The sequence below is a fragment of the Scomber japonicus genome, chromosome 20 (genome assembly GCF_027409825.1).
Source record: "Scomber japonicus isolate fScoJap1 chromosome 20, fScoJap1.pri, whole genome shotgun sequence".
In the NCBI taxonomy this organism is placed as follows: domain Eukaryota; kingdom Metazoa; phylum Chordata; class Actinopteri; order Scombriformes; family Scombridae; genus Scomber; species Scomber japonicus.
This window is the reverse complement of record NC_070597.1, coordinates 20,143,153-20,168,737: the sequence shown is the minus strand read 5'-3', so window position 1 is coordinate 20,168,737 and position 25,585 is coordinate 20,143,153. Positions and strand designations below refer to the sequence as shown.

Genomic DNA, 25,585 nt, shown 5'->3' with positions numbered 1-25,585 from the left:
CTTAACTGTGTTTTTAAGTGTTTTATAATGTTTTACAAATGTAGAACTTTGATTCAACCTGGTTTTTCATTGGAGAAACAACTACAAGCCTTTAAGTGTTTGTGTGTGTGTGTGTGTGTGTTGGCTTACAGGACGCTGACAGACCTGCTGAAGCAGCAGGGGGGCGAGGTGAGCTCAGTGGAAAACGCCACGGCAAGTTCACCCAGCGGAGGGAGAGCCAACGGTATCTCAGCCAGGATGCTGCGCAGCAGGAGTGGTGAGTAGAGTGAGAGAGAGTGTGCCAGCACGCAGGCACAGAGACACTCTCCACAGGCTTAGTGACAGACACATACATTAACACACACAGGCTGTGAGCGCTTAAAAAGCACAAAAGCCAACACAGAAGGAGCAGAGATACACACTGGACCAATCCCAACACAGTATTTGTGTGTGTGAAGTCAGTGAATATTATACTCCCATGCCAGTAATATATTATAATACAAAAACATAACTTCAAGGAGCAGTTTGGTTTCAGACTATTTTGCATTTTTTTCTCTTTTTTCTCTGTTTTCATAAGAAAGAGCATTATATGATACACATAATCTTTTCATGCATATACAAATAAGTCTCATATTACCAACACACACATTAAAGATATTCATACAGTAATAGAAATCTCATTTACTGTAATTGCATGTTAATCTGCCCTAAAGTAAAGTAACCATTCTACTGTAAATTATCTGCATATGAATGAAATCAAACTGTATAAATCTCATTACATATATATACATTTTGATATATGCTTTTATTTTAAGAAACATATGATGTCTGACTTCTTGCATGACAAAAAATAATCTATATCAGAAAGTTGAAACCAAATAATTTAAAAGTTTGAAGGGAAGGAGGACTGTCAGAGCTCTTGTAGATTAATAAACTGATGTTGGGAAGAAAAGTGCTTATTTATCATTGTAAAAAAGTCCACCAACAGAAGTGAATCGAGCAAATGTACAGCACTTAAAGCCCTACAAGCAAACCTAATGTTACTCTTCCCTCTTGTCAACTACTGTACATTACACACATGCTACACAAAGCCACACACACATTAAACACAGAGTCAGAGCTCTCTCAGTCTGTCACTCTTGTTTTTCCCAGAGGCTTCCCTTCTCTCTTTGCCTCTCTCTCTCACACACACACACACACACACACACACACACACACACACACACACACACACACACACACACACACACACACACACACACACACACACACACACACACACACACACACAACACACACACACACCTCATCCCAATATCCAGTTTATGTGTCTTATTCGAGCTCACATGTGTGATAGAGTTAAAACCCATGGATTCAAACTACAACTTACAACTCTGGCTCACGTTGGCTTTTTGTCTGTTTTTTTGGCACAAAGGTGTTTTTTTGGTTGCTGCCTTTTGGTTTCTCAAATCTATTACGAGTCTAGGGCATTACAGAATTAGATTGTCAGAATTGAACAATCGCATGACGCCCTAACCGTGATGGGAACACACAACAAAGTGTCACGCTGAGGCTTTTATCTGCTGCTGCGTAGACATGCATGTGCTCAACATCACAATAATTGCTGTCTACATGCACCATTTCACCACACAGCCATCATGACGATCAATCTGTTCTCTGTTCAGATGAAAAACAGTCAAATAAGATGAATAGTCTGTTAGGCTATAGCTGGAGAGACAAACTGTGTTCAGGTACTGTGTGGCGGAGGGGAGAGGACAGAGTGAGAGTGAACAATAGAGCATCTTTGTCTATAAGTAGAACACATGCTTGTTGCACGTGCAACACTGATGCACTACACACACACACACAGTCTAATTACTATGTTAATGTAATCAGGCTGCACCCCTACAGGCAGCATGTGCCATTTTCTATACATCGAGATACAGCAGCGTGCATACCTCACAGATTCTGACCAGGTACAAGGCCGCTCATCACTTTGGATGATGAGATGAAGAGTGACAGTGCCACCATGTTTGTCGTGTCCAAGATTTGGTTGATTTTGCAAAGCTTCAGCTGACCAGTCGTGTTTTTAAATGTGCCAGCGATGTGAAGGAATTTGTATGCATTGGTGTGCGCCTCCATGTGAACGTGTGTGCGTGAAGGGAGGTGTGTGTTTGTGTGTGTGTGTGTGTCAGAGAGAGGGAGAGCGGTACACTGATATGAGCGGCCCCCTGCAGCTTTTATCTCTCATCTCTCGCTATGTAGAATTTCACAACGCTTTAATCTAGAGTACTTCATTGATTATAGAAACTGGATTCATTATGTGGAACACCTTAAGCAAGAGGTGTGTTGTTATCATTATTTTGTATCCAAGTGGTTCACTGATTTTTGTTTGTGGTGAAAGAGTTTGAAGTACAGTAAGAAGCAGCAACATTGAAAAACTCACTCAAGACATCACCAAGCTATGATAGAGTGAATGAAAAAATGAGTTTCAGATCACAGTGTGAATTCAGAGGCCGGTCTGTGATCCAGATAGCACAGAACTTCTCTGCCCTTCAGTTACCAGATGATAAATATTAATGGAGACATATCAGTTGATTTTGATGGTTAGGATCATCTCCGCTGACCAACTCTGATTGGTTTCTGTGTGTGAGTGTACAGTAGTTGTGTTTGGTATGCTTGGCTGGAAGACAGTCTAAAGGGTCTTGTCATGAACAACTGCTGCAGCTGCCAGTCAAAGTGAAATTCTCTCTCTCTCACACACACACACACACACACACACACACACACACACACACAATCATTAATGTGGAGCTACAGTTACTAGTTTTTAGATACATATACACACATATATATATATATATATATATATATATGCAAAAAACATTTAAAATATATTCAACAGTTTTTTTGGTGATCTCAACCTTGAACCTTATTACAGGGTTTTATTTAAATTACTGCTATTATATATTAGGTCTTGAGATGAAATTATCCAATATTTGCATACAAAAAATAAGAAAGATTAGATCAAATTCCAAAAAAATGAATACATATGTGAATAGAGCACTATTAATCGTCTATGACCCCCTATAAGTCTTCTGACCTTTTGGAGGGGGCCCGACTTTAATTTGGGAAATACCAACCTAAACAACCAAACTGTATGTATGTACATTATTTAGCTTCATCTCAATCAGTTACAACGACAAAATGCTACTTACACATTAATGAGTATTAAGAGTCTCATTAACAGTGCCATACGTACTTGTGTTGGAAACTTTTACGTGGCTGGAATGATACTTTTACTTAAAGGACCAGTGTGTAGGATTCAGTGGCATCTAGTGGTGAGACTGCATATTGCGACCAAATGAATACCCTCACCCTCCCCTTCAAAGCATCTAGGATAAACTACAGTGAGTGCGAAAAACATGCCAGACCCTCTCTACAGCCAGTGTTTGGTTTGTCCGTTTCGGGCTACTGTAGGCGGTGCAACATGGTGGCCTCCATGTAAGTGTACCTGCTCTTTATGTAGATATAAAGGGTTCATTTTAAGGTAATGAAAACACAAGTGCAGGATTTTCTGTCCCTTCTGTTTCTCTATACTGCCTTTTCTTCTCTGTCTTTTAAATAAATAACTACTACACTACTGTGTTTTCTTCATTCCCCATTTCTCTTTTCTATTTCTTCACTTTCTCCCACCATTCCTCCTGCTGCAGCCCTTAAAGACATTTAAGTCTTATTTAGTTGTCAACTGCACACTGGATGGTTTTAATCTCCCCCCCTGCTGAGAACCACCAACTGCTTCTGCTTGGGGGTTGACATGAACATCCAGCAGCTTCTAGGGGGCCAGAAGCACATGGTGGAACCTCGCAATGGAAACAGCATGTAGCACAATCTGTGTATTGAGTGAAAAAACTATGAATGAAAGTAATTGTTTGAGTCCATTTGGCAAGGGTTAAAGGCCTTGGAGGACTTGGCAATATAACCAGTGCTGATTATGATACCTACAGTATTGATGATAATGTTCCATATTTATACACTTTACACCCGGTTCTTCCCAGAGGGCAAAAATGTCCAATGACTGTTTGAAATCAATCAACACAGATGGCAAAAACATTTGTCCAGCGGGCAGTTTTGTGCCAATAAAAACAAAAATCCTAACTGTGTCGTATCCGAACACACTCTGACAGCGTTGTCTGACAAGAGTTCAAAATATTTCCCTGAAGACTGTCTGGTAACCCGAAATCTGCCTACACATATGCATTCTTGGTGGTCTTAACATGGGTTTAAGCAAAACTCATGTTGATATCTGAGGGTCAGAACATCGGTGCTTCACATCATGAATCATTTCCCTCTGTCCCACATCTTCATTCTCCTACTCTGTCTCAACTCTGCAGGGGTTACACAAATATTTCTACTTTATTTGTGCTTTTTTACTAATCTGATCACCTACAATTGTTAGACACCTAGGTTTTAGGTTGACACACACTGTACTGGTGTCTAAACAATGCAAAATGTTCCCCAATAGAGCTGCAGGACAAAGTGGAACACTAGATAGATTGCCTGGGTAGAAAACAGATGCACAGTATTGGTTTTTCCACAGTAGACAAGATGGCTGACAGAGGCCTTTGGAAAAAGTCAGGCTCATTACACACACAGCAATTGAACACATTTTAACTGATTGGAGGCAAATGTTTGTGCCGTCGAACTATCTGTGGTTGGCGCTCGCTTTACAGGTCAAAAATGTAAAAAAGTCAGAACTCTTTCAAGCCAAAGACAGTTTGTTGAGATCTACATGAAGCATTGGCAGCTGACTCAAACCGAGGACATATTTGTTCTAAGAGTCTCCAACAAACATGACTCATTGCACTAAGAAAGCTTGAAGCAAAAACCAATGACCCATTTATCAAAGACGACTACAGAAGTAGCCTGGCCTAGTAGCGAATCACTACTTATAACTCAAATTTCACCTTTCTTTCACTTGTGTTGCTGTTGAGTTGGGTTATGGGTAACTCTTATCTCTTTCCTGGGATCATGAGGGGTATCTGACTTATTTCTGTTAATTAAGGATCTCAGTATGAATTTGTGCTCCCTTGCACATGTCATATTGCTCGTGTCATGTTGATTATTCTGACATCAGGCATGTGTACGACCAACTCAGCAGATCTCACAGAGCAGGGATTATAAAGTACATGGGGGTGGAAGAACGTTGTGTTTGTTTGCTCCGACTCTGCCGCAGTTAATGATGATGCGCACAGACATTCATATATGATCTCACTGATGACAGATGCGCTACGCACTCTGCTTTCTTGCTATATTCTGGCCATTTAAGTCTGCTTGTTCGTACCGTTGCTACTGGGTCTCAAACAGTCACAGGGACATTCATATTTCATCATGACGACAGACACCATGCAATGCACGCTTTCCTTTATCACTTTCCCCACGGCACTTAAGGCTCCTTTTATGTATCATTTCACACACACAAAAATACACTCAGAGATGTGCATTCACACAAAAAAAACCAACCCACATCATATACAGAAACATGTGCTGGGCTTACTGCTTTTCTTAGTGTTTCACGGTCATGAGCATTCACAATAGCTCGCCAGTGGAAATTGCAGGCAGATGGTATAGGTGAGAGAGAAAAGAGAGAGAAACACAAATCCCATTACATCAAAAAACTCCTTTAACTCCTATTAAGTTGCTGACCCGAATCTAAATCTAAATGTTCCACCTCTTGCTGGTGCATCATTAGTGCTTCTGCTGTGTTCCAGACAAGCTGTGAAGTCAAAATATCCAACGCTGTGTGCATCCATGCTTGTTATTTAATTTTTAGCCTAGTTCATAGGATAAGATAAAAATGTACCCTTCTTCTTTTCTCGAAAAAATGCAAATCAGAGATTGCTTCATGTCTGGGTGGTTCATTATTATTAAATCTAATTTATAGCAGGGTTGTTTTTTTAAGCCATCATTTATACTGTGGCCAATTTTCAATCCCAGTTCTTTAAAACTTCCAATCACAGTACAATTGTCCCTGTGTGGATTATAACATGTAAGCCAAATGGTCATTGTTAGCATTAAGCTAAACACTAACATAAATACTACTGCTAATGTTACAAATGCCACTGTGTACCTTCTCTTATGTCCATGTGTGACTGTTATTACAGATTTTCTTTGAGCACAGAGAAACTTTCTCCCTTCTGAATGATAAAACACAATGAATGGTAAAACAGTGTATTCTGTCAAACTCTGCACATATGAATCATTCTGCACAGCTCAAACATCCAACTGAAGTAATACATTTTTTAAATGGAGGGAGTCTCCAAAACACCTATTGTTAATTTTACATGAAAGATCCAGAACAAGTAATATTACTTCTCGGTCTTCATCTAAATCAGTTACCAGCACACTTCATAGAGTGGGATATTGTCTCTTTCCACCAGGTTTCCATTTAATATTCTGTAATATGCCAGTGAAACACACACTGTGGACCAGTTCGCTCTCTTGCTCCCTCTGATCTACCAGCTTGTTTCCAAACTCCTGCACCATTCAGACAGATCATACAGAGGAAGGCTCTTCTTCACCCTTGTACATGTTAGCCGCCCGGCGCCTGCAACTCCCACTGAGAGAGAAGATATTACATAACTCATTAAGCAGCGCTCCTGCCCTCTTGTTCTGTGTTTTATAGATCCTGATTTCACAGGTTCACTTAACGGAGAAATTATTAAATGTGCATCCATGCTGGAGCTTTAAAAACCACAATCCCAAACCAGAACCTGTACTAAGTCCCTCAGTTACTGTTTTATGTATTGGCTTACACAGACTCACACACACACTTACATTCTCATACTTATAAAGTTTTGACTCACAACAAGGCTCAAGGAAGTTGTTGCACCTGGCCAAGAAGTAGTGCACCACACAACCCCCCATAAAACCATAACTTGTAATTTTTACACTTAGATTTTACACCTAGATTTAACATCTAATATGTTAATTAGTGATCTTTAGAGATGCTGGAAGGTGGATTTTGTTAGTTGCATCCCTCTGTTTTCAGTCTTTGAGCTAAGATAATCTAACCAGCTGCTGGTTGTAGCTTCATATTTACTGTGCAAACATCAGACTGTATCGATCTTCACATCTAACTCTCTGTAACAAAGCAAACATGTATGTCTCCCAGAACGTCAAACTATTCCTTGAAACGTGATGAGCATTTGGACCAGTGCTATTTGATGCTGAGCGGAGCATCAATAGAGCGCACATGCACACACACTAAAGACATCTGAGACCTCTGAGCTTCTCGTGATTACCAGTGAATACACGCACATACCAGCAGTGAGTCTTGATCTGTGGGTCATGAGGAAAAAATAGACAATGAAGATGCTGATAATGATGATGGTGATGAAGATAATGATCATGATGACGATGGCAGTATGAAAAGGACTTTTTCCTCATAATCCACCAATCTGGCTCATGCTGAGAGGTCAGCAACACTGGATTATGCTGGATGATTTTTCTATGTCCACATACACACTCTGCACATTACAACATATGAAACGTCTCATGAGCTAATCAGCTTAAACTACAGCACATTTCACATTAATGATTACGTGTGTGTGTGTGTGTATGTGTGTGTGTGAACAGTGATTAAGGTAAAGGCTCAGAGTTGTAAGTGGTGTTACTGTAAAGACTAACCCCTGACATCTCTCCACCTCTTTTGCTTCAACATAATTTTCTAATTTCTTCCACCAGAACATCCCGCCTTCTTTCTTCCACATCTCTCTCTCTCTCTCTCTCGCTCTCTCTCTCTTTCTGTTCATCATCTAAACCACATATGACTGTGTCTCTTTTAAGTGTGTGAGTGTGTGTGTGTGTGTGTGTAATGATTTGTATTCAGGAGTGGTGCTATGTATACCTCTGTCTTAGCACTGACAGTCACTGATACACTGATGTGATGAAATATTTGTGTCTTTGATGCCGTGCTTCGGTGACGCTCCGCCACAGACACACACACACACACACACACACACACACACACACACACACACACACACACACACTCATGCACAAACAGACTTGACTTGTGCATGGCAAATCGGACTGGCGAGCATATCAATACGCTTTACTCTTTTACTCAGTCCAAAGATCTGTCAATTTAACACACAATCAGGCTCTGGCACACACACAAGCACACATTTGATAGAATAAAGATGTCAAAACAATAAAAGCTAAATGCCACTGATTTGATTACTGTCTCTCCCAAAATATAAAGCATGTTGTTAATGTGTGTGTGCGTAATGCGCATGTCTTTATAAGTGCTGTATATGTGTCCGTCCATCCCTGAGGCTTACATCAAGTGCGCTGGCTGCATCAGTGAACTTCATTAATGCTAATAGCCAGTGCTTCACTCTCACAGCTAGCTTGTTCCATTGCTCATTAACCTCAGTTCATTTAGCATGAGACTGGCTGGCTGTCCAATAGATCTGGCTGTGTAATAGAATTTTGATATGATGTGAGGGATTGTGTGATATGTTGCTTCTTCTTATCACTGGCTGTGTAATATATGCAATATGTGTAATTTGTGGTTGTGATGTGCTACAGTATATGTTGCTTTCTTTATATATTGTTTGGTTTTTATTATTAAGGGGGCAGCTTTATGATATCATTTTTGCAGCATTTGAATTCAAGACAAATTTCCCTACGGGGGATATTAAAGTATACTGTATCATACTGTCAGGGTTGGGGCTGCTGTCTCACCCAAAGTCACCAGCCTCAAGCTAAAAAGGCAATGCTTTTTAACCCCTGTTAATCTATAATTGATGTGATGTTTTCACAGTACAGATTCCCACCTGAGGGATCCCCCTGTACAGCTGCTGACTCTTTGCATCACCTCATGTTGCCAACACTGTTAAAAGTTGCACTTGAACACAACACAAAGGCAGCCAGCTGATCCCCAAGCACCTCTAGCACTTAGTCAGTGTTCTGCATTATAATTAACAAATAAACCTGTAAAGAAAATAAAACTAATTTGTTGTTGAAGTGTAACTGGTAAAGTAAGGTTTTGCTTTGCTCACAGGTGTTGTCAGCCTGTGTTTTTTGCATTTTTTTGCATTTGTAAAAAATAAAAAGATGGGGGCAAAAATAGGAAGAAACTAAGGGAATCACAAACTCCCAATAAATGTGAGCTACAGACCAGCAGCACCATTGGCCAATTGTCAGCTTGGTGTGTCATGTTGCTTAAGGTGTCAGCATACAATAAAGAAGTGCATCGCATGGCTGATGAACAAGCATTGAACAGCGGCTAAACCAATGGGGTTGCATCTGACAATTTTGGAACCTTCCAAAATTACACTTTTACCATGTGTGAGAGGGTGAGAAGGTATCCAGGGGTTTGAACATCTCTTTCAAGCTCTGTTTTTCCTCATACAACTACTTTTGTAACTTTTTGTGTAACACTGACAGCAAAAAGTTATGTGTAGTTGTATGCTTCATTGTGTCTCTATCCGGTGTGCCACTACTGAAAGGGGCAGTGTATAACACCTTTGGCTTCAGAAACATTTGGACAATACTTCATGGGAACTAGTTTGTTTCAAACCTGGGCCTTTAGCTTTACTGTGCACTAACTTTAGCTTTTTCTTGCAAATTACCATCTTCATTGCAACCTTTTCACGACACTTAAAGCTGATTAGACAATTGGACCCTTCTGTACAACTCTACAGCAGCCCACAGACAGTGTTGCCATAGGTTCTAAGCTAAATGTGTGTCAGTTGATTTGAGAACTTTCTTTTAAAAAGGGCCCATGTCAGAACCTAGATTTTGTACCTTTATACAGTCAATATATACTGTGCTGATATGGTGCAAATTCCCAAATAAGAGTACAAATGACCACACTTTGGCCTACATTATTTCAACACGCTGTAGCAGCACTGGTTGGATCTAGAGCTGCAGGCAAATTATAATGAAGCTGCCATGTGTAGTCTGCTTTGTGCACTGTACACGAAGGGTACTTTAAGGTGACAGGCTGCTCACAGACTGCACAGGGTGGAGAGAACTGTTATTCAGAAGGGTCCCACAGCTCAGTTTTGCTTGAGGGCATGCTAAGGGGTCAATCCAACCATGGTTAATGCCAGCATTTTGACTTTTTTTTCATAACTGCAACTAGAGTACGGTTATGTTGTCTTTAAAACACCTTGGAGAGATTGTGGTATATATGCAAGATTTTCTTTAAAAACAATGTTTAGACTCACACAAAAGTAATCCCTCTCAACCATCACTTATGATTCACTAGAAGTGTGTGATGGGTGTGAAGTCGGGACTCATAAAATAGCAACCAGTTTACACCACTGTCTTCATTTCTCTCCTCTGCTCCGTTCTGCTCTCTGTCTGTGTGTCATGGATGTATAAAGAGCTGTGGGTCTGTGTATCTGCTTGAGCGAGGGCAAGGCAGCTACACACACACGGAGCAGAGAGGCCACAGCGGACTGCATTCTCACTTAATTCAGTAATGCAGCACCTTCCCACAGGGTTGTGCGGAGGTGAGGAGAAACGATTGATCTCTTCATTGATTCTCAAGCTCATCAGACCACCGCTGCTCTCTCTCACTCAGAGGAGGAGGGGCCAATGCCAACTGACAAATCCTGCATAGTATACCTTTAAAAAGTTTAAATTTATCTCATGCCTGAGACAGAAAAGACTGTTCTCCAGGGTAAAATTCCGATATGCTCATCAAATATGAGCAGTCTCTCTGGCAGAACAGAGGTTTTAGAGAAGTGCTACAGAAATGGATTTGTGTTTGACCACAACTTTTCCTCCAAAATAAAACACTTGTAGCACTTTTTAAAGATTATGTGTATAACTTAAGATACTGTAAATACCACTGACTGACTGTCTCTCTCTTTCTCTGTCTCTTACCAGAACAGTACCATCTGAATAACTCAGCTTACGGTCCATTTGGACCAGGTCTTCCACATCCACACAGCAACCACAGCACGGTGGGACTCAACAAATATACCTCCCTCAAAGCTGTGGGTAAGTCGAACACTCTCTCTCACACATCCACACACACAAAATGATGCTGACTCCAACTGACACAGTAACCTTTTAAGTACAGTAGGTTGGCAGTATAGTAGTTGTCAACTGATAAGGGCCTCTTTGCCTCTTGGCAAACAGAGAGTTGATCTTAAAGACGAGGCCACACACTGCTCCTGCCTGGCACTGTGGTGTGATTGGTAGATAATGTTAATCGTCTGTAAATCATGATGAGTGATTCATGTGGACTCAGGTCTCTTTTACAGTAGACCTATTGCACAGCTGGCCTAAAGACAAGCTTGTGGAACTGTCTAAGCAGAGTTATAATACTGAAACCCCACTGGACAGCAATATTTTAGCAGAGTCTAACCAGACAGCATGGGTCACTGCCAAGGACAGAGCTCTATAATATGTATTTCATGTAACGCAGCTTCTGGGGGCAGTACTGGAGCTCTTGAGCAAGAGGAAACTACTGGGGCAAATATGATGAAGGCTGTGTGACTGGAAAATGAACCATCCTCCCAGAGAAAATACATTTCCCAACTTTCTTATTCCATAGTTTGGACATCTGATTTACACACCATAAAAAACACAAGGACACTATGTCACTCATAGTTTATGAAGGAACATTCTGGTGCATGGAAATTTTACTGCTCCATACAAAAAATCCCAAATCCCTAGATCCAAATTTGGTGGAAGGGTAGAAAAAGTATGTGAAAGTTGTCCGCACCCAGCTGTGATGTAGCATTGTACATCACTGCTACACAGGATGTGGAAAAAACTTGTTGCCACTAAATGGCAGGGCAAGCAGGATTACTAGACTGGGTGCAGTCACTCTATGACATAGTTGGATATTTCACATTACCTCAAACACAGATTAGAATAGCCTGAGCCTTTTTCATGGCAGCAATTACTTCATTTTAAAACATTACTGTATTGAATTTAATATTCAATATACAATTTTATTTCTCGTTTTCTAATTTTGTTGTTGTGGTCACTATTTGCTAAGTTGTTTTTTATAAGTGGACTTCTACGTTGCCTCGATGTGATCTCTGATGTAAAAGCAAAGCTACTACAACCTACTACAACAAAGGGGCTGGGAGATTTGTACCAGGTGTTTCATGTCAGAAAAGGTCACAATGAAACGTTGTTGTCCTTGACTAGCGGGTGTAATAGTCCACAAAGCTAAATCCAACCTCAGGCACCCCATTACAAAACAAAACAAAGCTCTACCAGTCTGCCAAAGGCAAATCACTTCTTGACAAGGTAGATTTTTTTACCCTTCACTATCATGGAGGGTTGACTGAGCCCCTTTCAAGCAATCCTTCTGGACACTGTACGTACACTTGGGAGATGGCCATTAAAAGCAAACACTTCTACGGACACACACACTTATAAGGTTCAAATACCTAAAAGCAGTGTATTGCCCATTTGCTAAGCCCTGCCCTCCTTAGTTGCTGTTGCTACGCTTGTCAATCTTTCCAAATCAAGCATGGCACATGCCATGATAACACTGTCATATTTACCTATCAAAATTCATGATGATTTTTGGAACAGTGGGTGCCCGATTTCAGACAGGGCTAGACAAATATAGGTCTACCATTATCCAAGCAAACCACCAGTTATAAATAAACACACTGTTAAATCCATTTCTTACACATTTGTCCCTTGTTTTTGATATTGGAAAGGCTACTAAAAAAGAAATGATCCTACTCTTTGGTTACCAAGTATCAAAGTATTGCTTTTATGAATCCGAAGCTTGCTTGGTGAAGAAGTTTAGTAAACGTTCAGAAGGACGACCAAAAGCAAACATCTCAGACCTCCAGGTTACCACTGTGGATGATGGTGAAGGAGCTTAAAACATAAACCATACATCCATATCAGTCCTTATCATCATATAACCTTAGCATGTAGTCTCAGGACAAGTTCAATGTGTATCAGTTAAATGTTATACAATGTATCACCTGGGTTCAAAAAAAGGTATTTTCTTTTGATAAACAGTGAAAAATGTTTGGATTCAGACTTTTGGACAAAAATGATGAAAGCACACACAAAGACAAGGTTACCGTTCATGTAGCCAAGAAGCTGGCGGCGATGACCTCAGTGTTTAGTTTATTTAAATAATTCTCTGTGACATTCATGCCAGCCCATGACACACATACACGTGCACACTCCAGACTCTGGGCGAGGGTATTTATAAACCTTCATTACTGTGTATGTCCCCACATCCTGACACAAATACCTTTACTTCCATCATCTCCATTGCACTCAGTTTATCCCTTATTATTGCCCTCACTGCCTTCTGCCCTCTCGTATCCCAGCGAAAGAGGAATCCCGCCAGTATTTACCTTGAGGGCATACAACAATTGGAAATCCTTAAATCATCAGCCTTCCCATTTCATCTTCTTCAAACCCTCCCTCTAATCCTGTAATCCTGAGTTTCCTCCATTGTCTTCTGACTCTCTCTTTATGTTATCCACTCATTTGAAGTTATTTTCATCTGAATTAAACAAGGAACAAGGAATCAGACAAGAAAGTCCACTTTATTTGTAATCTGAGAAAAATATGTAATTTTGTGCTTCTGATGGCTCCCATGGACCCTCCCCACAAGGCACTACTTTTACATACTTTCATATTATCAGCCTATCCTTGTTTTCCATCTCTCTGGGTATCATCTTTCGCCTCCTTCTACTCAATTCTCACTTAGCGTCACTGTCACTCTTGTTTTCTGCTTTCACCTTCTCATCTCTCAGATTCCTTTGTTAGCTAAGATGGCCAACATAAAATCAACTGTTTTTGCATTGTTTCATTTTCTCATTAAGCCTTTGAAACAAGACTATGTTACTACTTTTTTCCGAAACTCAACAAAAGTTACATTTATGGGTAAAAAAGTAGAAAGTAGTGTCACAGTGTCATAGAAAAGAGTCATCAAGTTAGTTATACAGTTATAGCTATATAATTGCTATTTCTTATTTAAAAGTTGCATAGAATCACTTTAAAAGATACAAAAATACTTTGAGGAGCAAACAAAGCCGACATTGCTGACAGGTTGGAGCCTGGAGGTCCTACCATAAATGCATCATGGATTAAGTGTGATTTAGGCGTCAGTGTTCCTACAATGACGTACTCTATCTTTTCCCATTGACAGTTCATATAAGGCTTCTTCTGTGTGTGACTCAGAACTGCATCAGACTGTGACAAATTGAAAATGACTCTCAAATATAAACGAGCTTAAAGTGGCCAAAAATAGCATGTGTTTGCTTCAGTGGCCTAATTGTTAAAGGATATAAACAGAGCATTCTCCAGCAATCATATAACACAGATGCATGATAATATAACACAATTTTGGTCTTCGTTTTGTTGGCCATCATTTCTATTAGTTATGAAAACACTGTTTGCTGAGATCTGGGAAGATGTGGGGAAACACAAGCAGTTGGAGGATCAAAAAGGTTGCACACTAGTCAACAGTTTTGCCAAATTACCTGAACTACTTTATTTGGAAGTAAAATTGAAAGTGAGCACAAAAGGTCCAAAATAAACTCTTGTTGTACAGGAAAACTGTCAATGTGCAGGAAAACTGTTAACACACAATATAAGTAAGTAACATAAGTATGGTAGGTCAAAGGTGAACCAGGAAGCGGACAGTTAGGGTCTTAAATTTACCATTTGCCTCCATTTATTCTACCTTATACATTTAGCAAACTTCAAGTTTCTTGTCATGTCTGACTTCTGTTTGGCCTTATCACTGTGTTCTCTGACATCAGCATTTCTGTTAGAATGAAAAGATTGTCAAAACCAGAAGAATAAGAAATAACTATTAAACCCAAATGATCCTTTATTGTACTGACAAATGCTTTTTCTCACATACAATTTCCACCTTTCTTCTTTGCAGCCGACAGCGCATCTCGTAGCTACTACAAGAGCTTCCCACTCATGGACTTTTCCCAATACCAGCCTGCGGGGCCTCCTGCCTTCCAGGCAGTGCAACCCAAAGAGAAGTCATACATCCACCAACCCCTGCCACTGCACCACGACCTACATGCCCCCCTCTCCATCTCCATCCCCTCTAGCCATCTGGAGCACACACGCCTCCCCAAGACCACCACGCACCCGCTGCTCAGCAGCTCAGCCTTTAAAGCCTGGGAGCCAACTGGCCGCCATGTCCAAAGGCAGGCCTCCGCCCCAGGGCACACCTCCTCCTCCATGCACACCTCTTCCTCCATGCACACCTCCAACCGGAGACACGGCTATTCAACCCGTAGGCAACAGAGCATAGAGAACATGCCAGATCTCTTTAGCCAGCCCTATGGAGCAATGTACGTAGGAGCTGGAGGCGGAACAGGGCACGGCCAGCATGTCCAGGGGCAACACCCATCCCAACCCACCTACTACCACCACACAAGACAAAAGAGCTACTCCACCCACAGTACGAATGAAGTGACCGTCTGAGTGCCACGGCCTCAGAGAGCGGCCTGCTGTGATGTTAAACATATTAACAAAAAGCTTTGGTGTTAGGTACATGCCAGAGTTTGGGACAGTTGGCCCGAGAGAAGAGGGATATTAAACTGGGAGACTCTAGGAAATACACAGATCCAAGAGATGAAAGGGGTGTTTTGGTAAGTGGCAACAGAAATGTTAAGAAGGAAAATAGTGTAGTAAAGCATCTACTATCAAAGATTATGGAGACAAAAGGATAATATTAGACTCAAGCAGCATTTAAAGGGTCTTGTACATTGATTGCATAAAGTTGTATTGACTACCTGAAAGGGAATCTACCTAGGTTGTTTGAAACCACTCTCAGGCTCATCTAGGCCATCACTGTTCCTCTATGTTTCATACCTCAACCACCAGTTTTGGCACGACAGTGTGGTCTCATATATCCCGTTGTACAGGTCGTTTTTAATGATAGAATATAGGGATAACAGCAGTTCACTCAATTAATACAAAGAAAACCAATTAGGACCAACTCTTTTGTCTTTGATAACATTTTCCACATTGGTTTCAGGTCAGACTTGACAGAAATAAACAGTGAGTTTGTGTGTGCCAAGTAACACTGATTAAGCTTAGGGACAGTAGGTCACCGACACATTGGGCTACAAAAAAAAAGCCTGACTCATGGTTAGGATTGATTGCTAAAAACATTCCACAATAAGCCTGGAGCTGACTGAACTGGAGTGGGAGGCCATACTTTATAGCAATGTCAATTCAAAGAGCCAGTCAGTGCAAAAAACATGCAGCTATTGTCGCTCAATGTATTTAATGTAAATGTTGTTTGTAACCTTTAAGATCCATTTTGTGGGTTCAGACTGAGGAGTAAGAACTCAAAAACCATTAAAGTTGGAGGTACAATGAATAATATATTACCTTTTGTGGCAACTAGCAGTAACAACATTGATGAAACATATGTCCTTCTACACAAACACATCACTCCTTTCTTCTTAAAGAAATAGTGTGACATTTCAGGGAATTGAGAAGATCGATACCACCCTCAAGGCTGTGCAGTAAATATGAAGCTACATCCAACAGCTGGTTAGCAAGACTGCATCACTGTATCTGGCCAAAGAATATGCTGGTACTTAACTATCCGTAAAAACCACAATGTGCTGTTTTTACATTTTGAATGCAGTGAATTAATAAGTCAGCTATTTCCCAATTCCCAGTCTTTGTACTAAGCTAAGTATCTGCTGGTGATAGATTCATTTTTAAAGAGTGGTATCAATCTTCTTGGCAAAAGTTACTCTTTGATATTAGTTTACTACTGTATGTCACAGTGTATTAGCAAGCTAATTTGTGCAGAAATTAAAAACATCTACTTAATAAAACAAAGTAGCAAGCTAATGCATTCCAATGATGAAGACTGGATTATGATTATAAAATCAATTTAATTTTGGCATGATTTTTTTTTTTCTTGCGTTGTAATGGTGGTTGAGAATTAGTAAGTCTTTCATAACTTCATAACTCCGGTGTGTCGAGAGTTTTTGCTTGTAAAGAGTGTGATTGTGAAATCAGGAGAGCTGAGCACCAGGCCAGGTATTTATTGATAATTGATATTTTGATATAGTTTAAGGTCTGGGATAGTAAAAACTGAACTTATTTTAAGCATGAATAAAGCATAAAGCATTCAACTGAATCCTAGAAAGCAGATAAACTGTTCCTCCTGTTGATATAGTAAAATGCAACAAGTTCACAGGAAAATTATTCCTTCAAAGGTTTCATTTCATTCCCTCTCGTCATTCTTGTAAAAACACCTCTGCTGTTTGCATCTCTCGGTCTACCTCCCTGCACAGCTGTTTTCTCCATCTTCCTTTCTCTCCACTCTTGGCCTCTCCCACCCTCTTTCCACGATGAAGCGCTTTGCATTCAGTGCCATCAGGCCAAGCGCACAGGGACAGCATCCCCCGGGTCACATTAACTTGGACGGTGAGGACAATGCCACCATCATGTCAGCTCCCATCAGCCTCCATCCCAACCAGTGAGAGGAGGAAAAAGAGGGGGCCGAGTAAGAGCCAGAGGCTGGGACTCTAGAAAAGACGAGAAAAGGGTAGAGAGAGAAGGGAAAAATAGAAAAACAAACCACATTTTTTCCTTCCTCGGGGGAAGGAAACGTAAGGAGTCACTGTGGATCTGGGTCTCTCACTACTGAACTGTCTGGGTCATAACTCTGAGTGTGTGGACATGTGTGGATGCTTCAGTGTAATTTCCAGCCTCCGGGCACCATTGCAGGGGAATTCACGCAGGCATTTCTAGGCCTGGAGCGTTAGACGTTTCTCATGTGGTCTCTGAAGCCTGGACAGGAAAGGACACTGTACAGAGCTGCTGCTGGTATTGTAAACATGCAACAGTTGATGCAACGTTTCCATAGTATGTGTTAGTGAAGGTTTATGGCTGTAACACCCTCAGGAACTGCACAAAGAACCAGAAACACTTCTGTAAGGTTCTGTAACAACATTTGTGCTGAAAGAAGAAGCTGGGAGGATTTTATGATGCTAAACTTTTTATACTATAAAGATTAGTAAAGCAAAAAGATGAATACAGTTGAGACAAAGCCAAGAACAAACACGATAAATCACAAAAGGTACAAACAGCGCTGTTACGAAACCAGAGTTGAACAAACATCAAACTCCTTTTTGCAGCTAAACTACCTGCATATAAATAGCATGACTCCATTATAAATCACATTCTGTTGTCTATTTAGACACTTTTAAACTGTATATTTCAACAATGCCATCAAGTGGCACCAAATGATTCTGTAGAGATATAAGAAAACATTGAAAATGAGAATTCAATTAAATTGCCTAAAGAACTATACATTTGCAGGATGAAATGCTTTGAAAATTCGTTCCAGTACACAAGATACATGTGACTTATGAATTATTATCCTTGTAAATGAGCAGAACATAAACCAATTATAAATAATGGGCTGGGCTGCATTTTTTTATAGCGCCTCTCTAGTCTTCCAACCACTCAAAGCGCTTTACACAACCTGCCAACATTCATCCATTCACTTACACATACATATACTGATGGCAGAGGCTAGAGGAGGTGTGAACCTGCTCATCAAGAGGAGTTCCTAATGCTTATTCACACACATACACACATACGCTCACACGCACACGCTCACACACTGATGGCACAGCTTTCGGCAGCAATTAGGGGTTCAGTATCTTGCCCAAGGACGCTTCAACATGCAGACTCACTCTGCCTCCTGAGCCACAACCACATGATGAAAATGCATGCAGTCAGGCTTTCAGCTATGGTACTGCAGAGATATCACCCAAATTCCTAACATGAGTCCTACTTAAAAAAGTGTCATATTTGCCCTCATGCCCCGCCCCGCCCCACACACACAAACACAAACACACACTCTCTCTGTACATCACACAGACAATCATCAAGGCACAAACAAACACATGGTCACTGTCTGTCTCACATCTTACTAAACTAAGTTATAAGAAGGTCTGGTAGATGAAGTGTTACTGGATCACAATGAGACCACTGTTACTGAAGCTGTGTTCAAGAAACCAAACACTCTCTTTCCCCTCCTTCTTTTGTTCTCTCGTAATTTGATGCAAAAGTTAACTACGTCTGCATTTACCGACTGTTTCCCATTACCCATGCAGCAAAGGATCCTGGGCAGGCATCATTTCCTTGTAATGCTTGATATTGTTATAGTTAGAGATGTTGAGATCTGCTGGTATAGAGACAAAATCTGTTTTTTTTTGGGAGGGGGTTGTTTTTATAATGAGCAATAAATTTAGCTCTTTTCCGTTCTGAATTGTTTTCGTGTCGAGAGACTGAACAAGTGCTTCCAGTGTTTTGCTTGGTCTAAACTCATGTTTTTCTGTCCACCTGAACAATGGCCTCCCTCTGTTCTTTGTCTGATCAGTTGGAGCTAAATGTTACTTGTGTACATGACGTGTACTTTTTTTTTGAGGTTTTATGTAGTGCAAACATCATCTGAAAACCATGTGTTCTCCTTTATTTATGAATATTGTGTAAATGTGTATCTAATGGAATTTCCTATATATATTTTGTTTAAATAAGGGCTTTATGAAACAAGTCATTTTATTTCTAAGATTCAAAGATTATTTATTATAATTGCTGTTGATGTCAGATTTGAACAGATTATATTATTTATTTCATGTTGATTATTTTAGTAACATGAAACATGATTGCATAGAGAGATCTATATTAGTTGAGTTGTGAAATTTTCTAATGTGCAATAGAGCGGGTTAAAGTTAAAGTAGGCCTACTGTACTGTACTGTATGTCACATTATTCCAGCGGGTTTCATGTTTATGGCAAAACGCAGCGACAGAAATTTACTGTGGCGTTAAACTAAGCAACCACAAAGTGGACAGGTTGTCTAAACTATTGATCATGTTTTCTATTGTGTATATTCACAATGCTGACTGATGAATGGGACGCTGTGCCAAAGCTAGCGTATTAGCAGTGGATATACATGTGATATGTGAGCTAGAAGCAGTTTCCCACATGCAGTGAAGAGACTGTGATAATTAGTGCAGTGTCAGGATGATGGGCCATAACTTTAACTGTAGTAGAAATAGTTTATTTGCACCAAGTGAAAGGCGGGAGTTCCTCTGCAGGTCATCATCTTGAAGAGTCTGTTACAGCTGAAGATTTAAGGGAATAAAGTCATGAGAAATGTATATGATAGCCCAGAGTGTTACACAGTATGTAGCAAAAATGTGTATATACTGTATGTACTACTTACAACAATGCATTTATACCCAGAAATGTTCCAGAGGATTGTTTAGTAACTGATGCCACTTTTGAAGATGAAATATTAAAGATTGTAAAATTACTACAAGGCTTTGGTTTGACTTGTGTTTATATCAAAGAGATTTTTTGAGCCTTTGAATCTTTTGGGCAAAACACTCCAACAAGCAGCAGGAACCTTAAATGTATCGGCCAAGTACAACAAACACACTGAACACAGAAAATAACTCCAGGAAACCAAAAATCAAACAACAACTTGAGTCAGCAGTTCTTTGTTGGATCATGTTATTTGCACCAATAAATCATCATAACTAGTCAACATAGCCTTATTATTCAAAGTGATGTAACTCTGATTGGTTAAGTCTTTGTTAATAGAGAAAGGTGAGTGTGTAAGAGTGCAAACAATACAACATTATATACAAATACATCAATACAAACAGAGAAAATGTAATAAACTCAGTCATTAACAGTTGCTGTATCTCTAACAGAGGGATTCATTTGTCACTAGCAGTGAGTTCTGTAATGAGCCTACAGTGTCATCTTGTGGCTCTTCCTGGTATTACATGAACCCGAAGCTTTTCTAATCTGGGTCCTCAGGTCTCAAGTATAATGGCAAAAACAGAAGTAACATTACCTGCCAACATATCTGTCCTAATCCTGTAAAAAAAATCTCCACAAAACACTTTTACACACAACAATTTTAAGGAATAAAATAAGTATTTAATGCCACAACTTTAGTCAAGTTTCAGATGTCACACATTTCACAAAGTGCAGGGCGTCAGGGTAATTCTCTTAATATCCTCACAAAGGTCAGTTTCTGCAGCAAGCTTTTACTGAAGAAGTATAGTTGGTCGGCCTCCACTACATTAAAATAAACATTTTTAGCAAAGAAAACTAATTTGGATTTAATTTTTTAATTTAGTGATTTTGCACGTTTTGTAAAAGTGAATTTTGGTATTTATTAATGACCTGCAGACACACTTTAAGTGCAAAAGGTGTAATAAAATAAGTCCAGTTAAACAGTACTAACAATTACTGCATTTTATAACAATTCATTCAAACTGTTTAGGAAGGTAGTTCACATCTGTTTTAAATTAAAATGAGAATAAAGACACTGAAGGTTTTAAAAATATGGTTTTCCTTAAGGAGGAATTCATGGCCACACAATAATGGAGGTAAGTAGCAGTTGCACACGCTTATAATATAATTCACAATGCCTGGCTGACACATATAAAAACAAACTATACAAATGATTAAAACTTAACATGTTATTAGACACATTAAACTCTGTCCTTATAAACTGAGCACATTTTCAGACATGGCAGATTAAGGAAGGGATATTTTAAAAAGCACAATCCTGCCCTATGTGGTTGTTAAATATACCTGAATTAGATAAATGTACACTAACAAGTCAACACCTCCGATTTGATCAAAATGTATTTAACACTGGATAAAAACACAAGCAAGAGGTTTCCTTTCTTTGTACTTTCAATCACATTGTCCATTCAATTGGAGTGCAGTCAAAAGAATAATAAGAAAGAAGATGCCAAGTTACAAGGTAGATGAAATGGCAAGGAAAATGGTGCAACATTAGGTAGTAGTTACACTCACACCTGTGCAGTGATGAGCTAAACAGCCCTCCTTAAAATCAAATTTAAAAACTTAAATTTAAATTTACATCCAAGGGGGTTATGTTTTTGGTCTCGTAGATCCAGATCCAGGTGCAGATTTAGGAACTTTTCAAAGAACTTCTTGCGAGAAAGAGCACTTTTCGAACATTCACACTATTTTCTCAAACTGTTGATATTACTGGAATGACCAAAACTAAGCACCACGATTATTTACTGTATCACTACAGTATTTTTAACAGTAACAGACTTCCTGGTGGACTGCCATAGTAACATATCTCCGAATTCGAATTCAATGCCTCTCAAGAATGCAAGGATACATTTATCTGCAATGGACCAGTGTGTATAATCTAGTGGCATCTAGTGGTGAGAATGTACATTGTAACCAAAATATCCCTCCCCCCTCCCCTTCCCTTCCAAGTGTGTAAAAGAACCTATGGTGGCTGCGAAACTTGCAGAACACTCAAAAAGTCCTATCTAGACTCAGTGTTTAGTTTGTCCATTGTGGGCTACTGTAGAAATATGGCAGTGCAACATGGCAAGGTTCTGTGGAAGAGGACCCACTGCCTTTGTAGATATAAAGGGCTTATTCTATGGTAACAGTGTTTAAAACATACTTATGAATACTATATTCAATTTCTGCCAATAGATCCCCCCAAATCTTACACACTGCTCTTTCAATGAGCACAAGAGTAGCTGCAACTAATATGTTTTATCCAGAGTACAGATGTTTTTAGTTCATTTGTCACAGAGGTTGGTGTACATTAAAACATTAGATAGATCAGGTAGAATGTGTAGAAGAGCTTCAAAATGATGGCTGGTTAGCTGAAAGTGACTGATAGCATGGATCAAGGCATCATCCACAGGCACAAATGTTATCTAGGTCTGGCTGGTAGCGGGTTGTCAATGTCCCATTTTCACCTAAACCCTTGAATACAAATATTTTCTTTCATACGCACAACCCTGTCTATCGCTTTCCAGATATGTTGTTGCCCCCGGGATTTATGACGATGGATTCCAGTAAGGGACGGAGAGCCTGGCCAAAAGGCCTAAAGAGGAAACACAGCAGACAGTAGACTGAAATGAAAAAAAGCCTAAAGAGAGTCTAAACAAATTCCAGTATGTGAGCTAAGCAGGAGGAGAAGGGGAAACAATAAACAGATTGTGAACAACAAGACCACAGTCTTAAGACAAAGGCACCCAAAGAAAGAGGCTCAGAAAAAGAGGTATAATACATCACAGCATCACAATAACAAAGATATCAATACTACTTTTGCAAGCAATTGTGTGTTATATTGATATTTTATAAATGCTTGACATAAATGTTTTAGTGTATTTGGAAGAGAAGTAATGAGCTGTATCATCTTTCACTTAACTATTTTTAATTGGTTTATGTAACATTTTCCGGTTGCATGTTTATTCAGAACTTCTCGTCTTAGTTTCTTCTGTTTCTGCTGGATTGGATTTCTACCAGTTCTATAACTAGTGAATACTGGTATGAAGCCATAAAACTCTACACTGTTCTTTTTCCACAGAGTTTCATATTATTTATGTTTGGATATCTTTTATAAGACCAAAATACCAAGTACCAAACAATAAAATGTCCTGAACTAAATTCAAGTTCACCTACACTGACAGGAGTTACTTACCATACAGAGTTTGCATAGATGGATGCAAAAATTGCTCAAAAGTTGCAACTGGTTTGTGGTGTGGTATCAATTCTTTAGGTACTAACCATAAATCATCATTCAAAGACTCATAGAACTCCAAATACAGAGACTAACACTGAGACAAAGAAGAGGTGCTTTGGAGATGTAAGAGCAGCTTTATGAAGCTTTTTATATAAGACTTGACTCACGTGGCCAGTACTTCAGATGGGAGGTCTGTGATGTACGATGGGATGTTTTGGCCCGTGAGGAACTGAGCCACCTCACTGGTGAAGCTGTTGCAGTTGTGTTCAAACAAGTTGTATTTGTCACCTCTGTGCACAAAAAGAGGAACAGAGAAGAACAGAGGGAGAGGGGAGGGGGCAGGGGTGCAAATTCAGAAAACAGACAGAGAGGCCAGAGAGGGTGGAGAAGGGTGGGTTAGTGGTAGAAGACAAGATAAAGGCATTGTGACGAAGAGATAACAAGAAGAACTGAGGCGTGTGAGACTAAAATGTATTTGGGTTTGTTTTTTTCCTCCCTCTTTCTTCACCTGCATCTTTTACGCATATTGATAATGATGATATTGACCCAGGAAATCAAAATCATGTTAAAAATATACTTAAAAAAACGTACTGTAGTACTACTGTGGGTTATACTTTTAAAGAGTTAGCAGAGCAGCAAAGCATTTGCCTTGCAATTATTTGCATTTTAATTTTTTTTCACTTCTTAAATCCTACTTTAATATTCCCAAGTATGATGATGGTGTCTCATAAATCATTGAAAGAGTTTCCAAAATCCATCACTTAATTCACAAATATGGTTAAGTAGACAATTTTAACTTTACCTCCCGACTAGTCTCACTATGATTTAAACCTGTGTTAATACTGTTTGCTCAGTCTGAGTCTTTACCTGTATGTAGACTCTGCCAGTGAAGTCAGATAGTCCATGAAGACATCTGCAGGCACCTCAGTGGAGCCCAGGTCCACTACGGAGTCAGGTTCTCCTAAAGGGGTGCTACCCTAGGACACAAACACATAAACACCTCGTTTAATCCATCACTGTTTTCCTGTACAGAAGTTACAGATAATAAAGTTAATGTGCTGTGTGATTGAGGAAAATGTATGAGATAATTCTTACAGGTGCACAATTGTTGATGCCCTCTCCAACAAAGAAGAACTCCTTTCCATGGACCACAATTGCAGTGTGCCTGTAAGACAACAAAACACATTAATTCAATAAAGTGAAATAGTAAAGTAGTTCATAACACAGTTTAAAGGGCTTGTTTTTAAAGGAATGGCTTCAATAAAATAAGTCAGTAAAAATATGCACTCACCATATCCCATCAATCTGTTTCCCTGTAGTGACAAAAACACATAATTAGTCAGAGTAGTGCATGTAGGTATACATTAAACTAGTAGCAATGTCCCAGCTCAGGCCCGAGTAGCATCACCAGCCTTTCCTGCTGTCTCTTGCGGGCCTGGTCGTCCTGTCTGCGGCGTTCATGAAGTTAACCAACAGGTAACAAGACCAAACTCACCCAGCATGAGTGGACTCAGCTGGCGGGCCATGCCTCTGGACAGGTCGTAAATGTACACTTTCACCGGGTAAGGTCCAGTCTCCTCCATGATGACACAGGGGAATTACCTCAAAGTGAAACAGTAGCTAACCTTTATAAAGTAAGCTGACTCACATCCAAAAAAAACAAAAAAAAAAAACAAAACTTTGATTTTAAAAAGTTACTAAAAACAAAACGTAGGGCTGTTACCGATACAAACACAGGCTAAAGATAATTAAAATGTAAAAGTAAGTGAGAAAGCTTAAGATGTAAAGTGACAGCTGAGGTTTGCCGGGTGCCGACAGCTCGTATTGTTTTCCCGTTAAAGCAACAATAACATGTGGACCTGTTCTTCCTGTAGAGAGCCTTTCTGCAGACGCACCCCGCCTCCTTCACTGGGATTAGTCAGTATTTTAGATCGACGTACCAGTGTCCAATAGACGATGAGACGTCCCGTACGCCTCCTCAGCGTGCTCCTTTACGTACCTGTACGCGCCCGTCATTGAAACTAGT

The 25,585-nt window shown here is 39.8% G+C and overlaps 2 protein-coding genes across 2 annotated transcripts in view; one reads left to right on the top strand and one right to left on the bottom strand.

Annotated features, from left to right (window-relative positions):
* The window catches only part of shisa8b (shisa family member 8b), a 29,697-nt gene extending 14,247 nt beyond the window's left edge, over positions 1-15,450 (top strand). Inside the window, exons 2-4 of the mRNA XM_053341731.1 lie at positions 132-256; positions 10,888-11,001; positions 14,894-15,450. Coding sequence (XP_053197706.1) covers positions 132-256; positions 10,888-11,001; positions 14,894-15,450 — 796 coding nt within the window. The remainder of the gene's footprint in view (positions 1-131; positions 257-10,887; positions 11,002-14,893) is intronic.
* A 6,931-nt stretch (positions 15,451-22,381) lies between these two features.
* desi1b (desumoylating isopeptidase 1b) lies at positions 22,382-25,142 on the bottom strand. Its single transcript, XM_053341613.1, has 6 exons — positions 25,055-25,142; positions 24,851-24,872; positions 24,655-24,724; positions 24,427-24,536; positions 23,727-23,849; positions 22,382-22,917 (listed from the first exon to the last, which is right to left on the bottom strand). The coding sequence occupies exons 1-6, from the start codon at positions 25,140-25,142 to the stop codon at positions 22,836-22,838; spliced, it is 495 nt and encodes a 164-aa protein (XP_053197588.1). The 3' UTR covers positions 22,382-22,835.
* Positions 25,143-25,585: the final 443 nt, after the last annotated feature.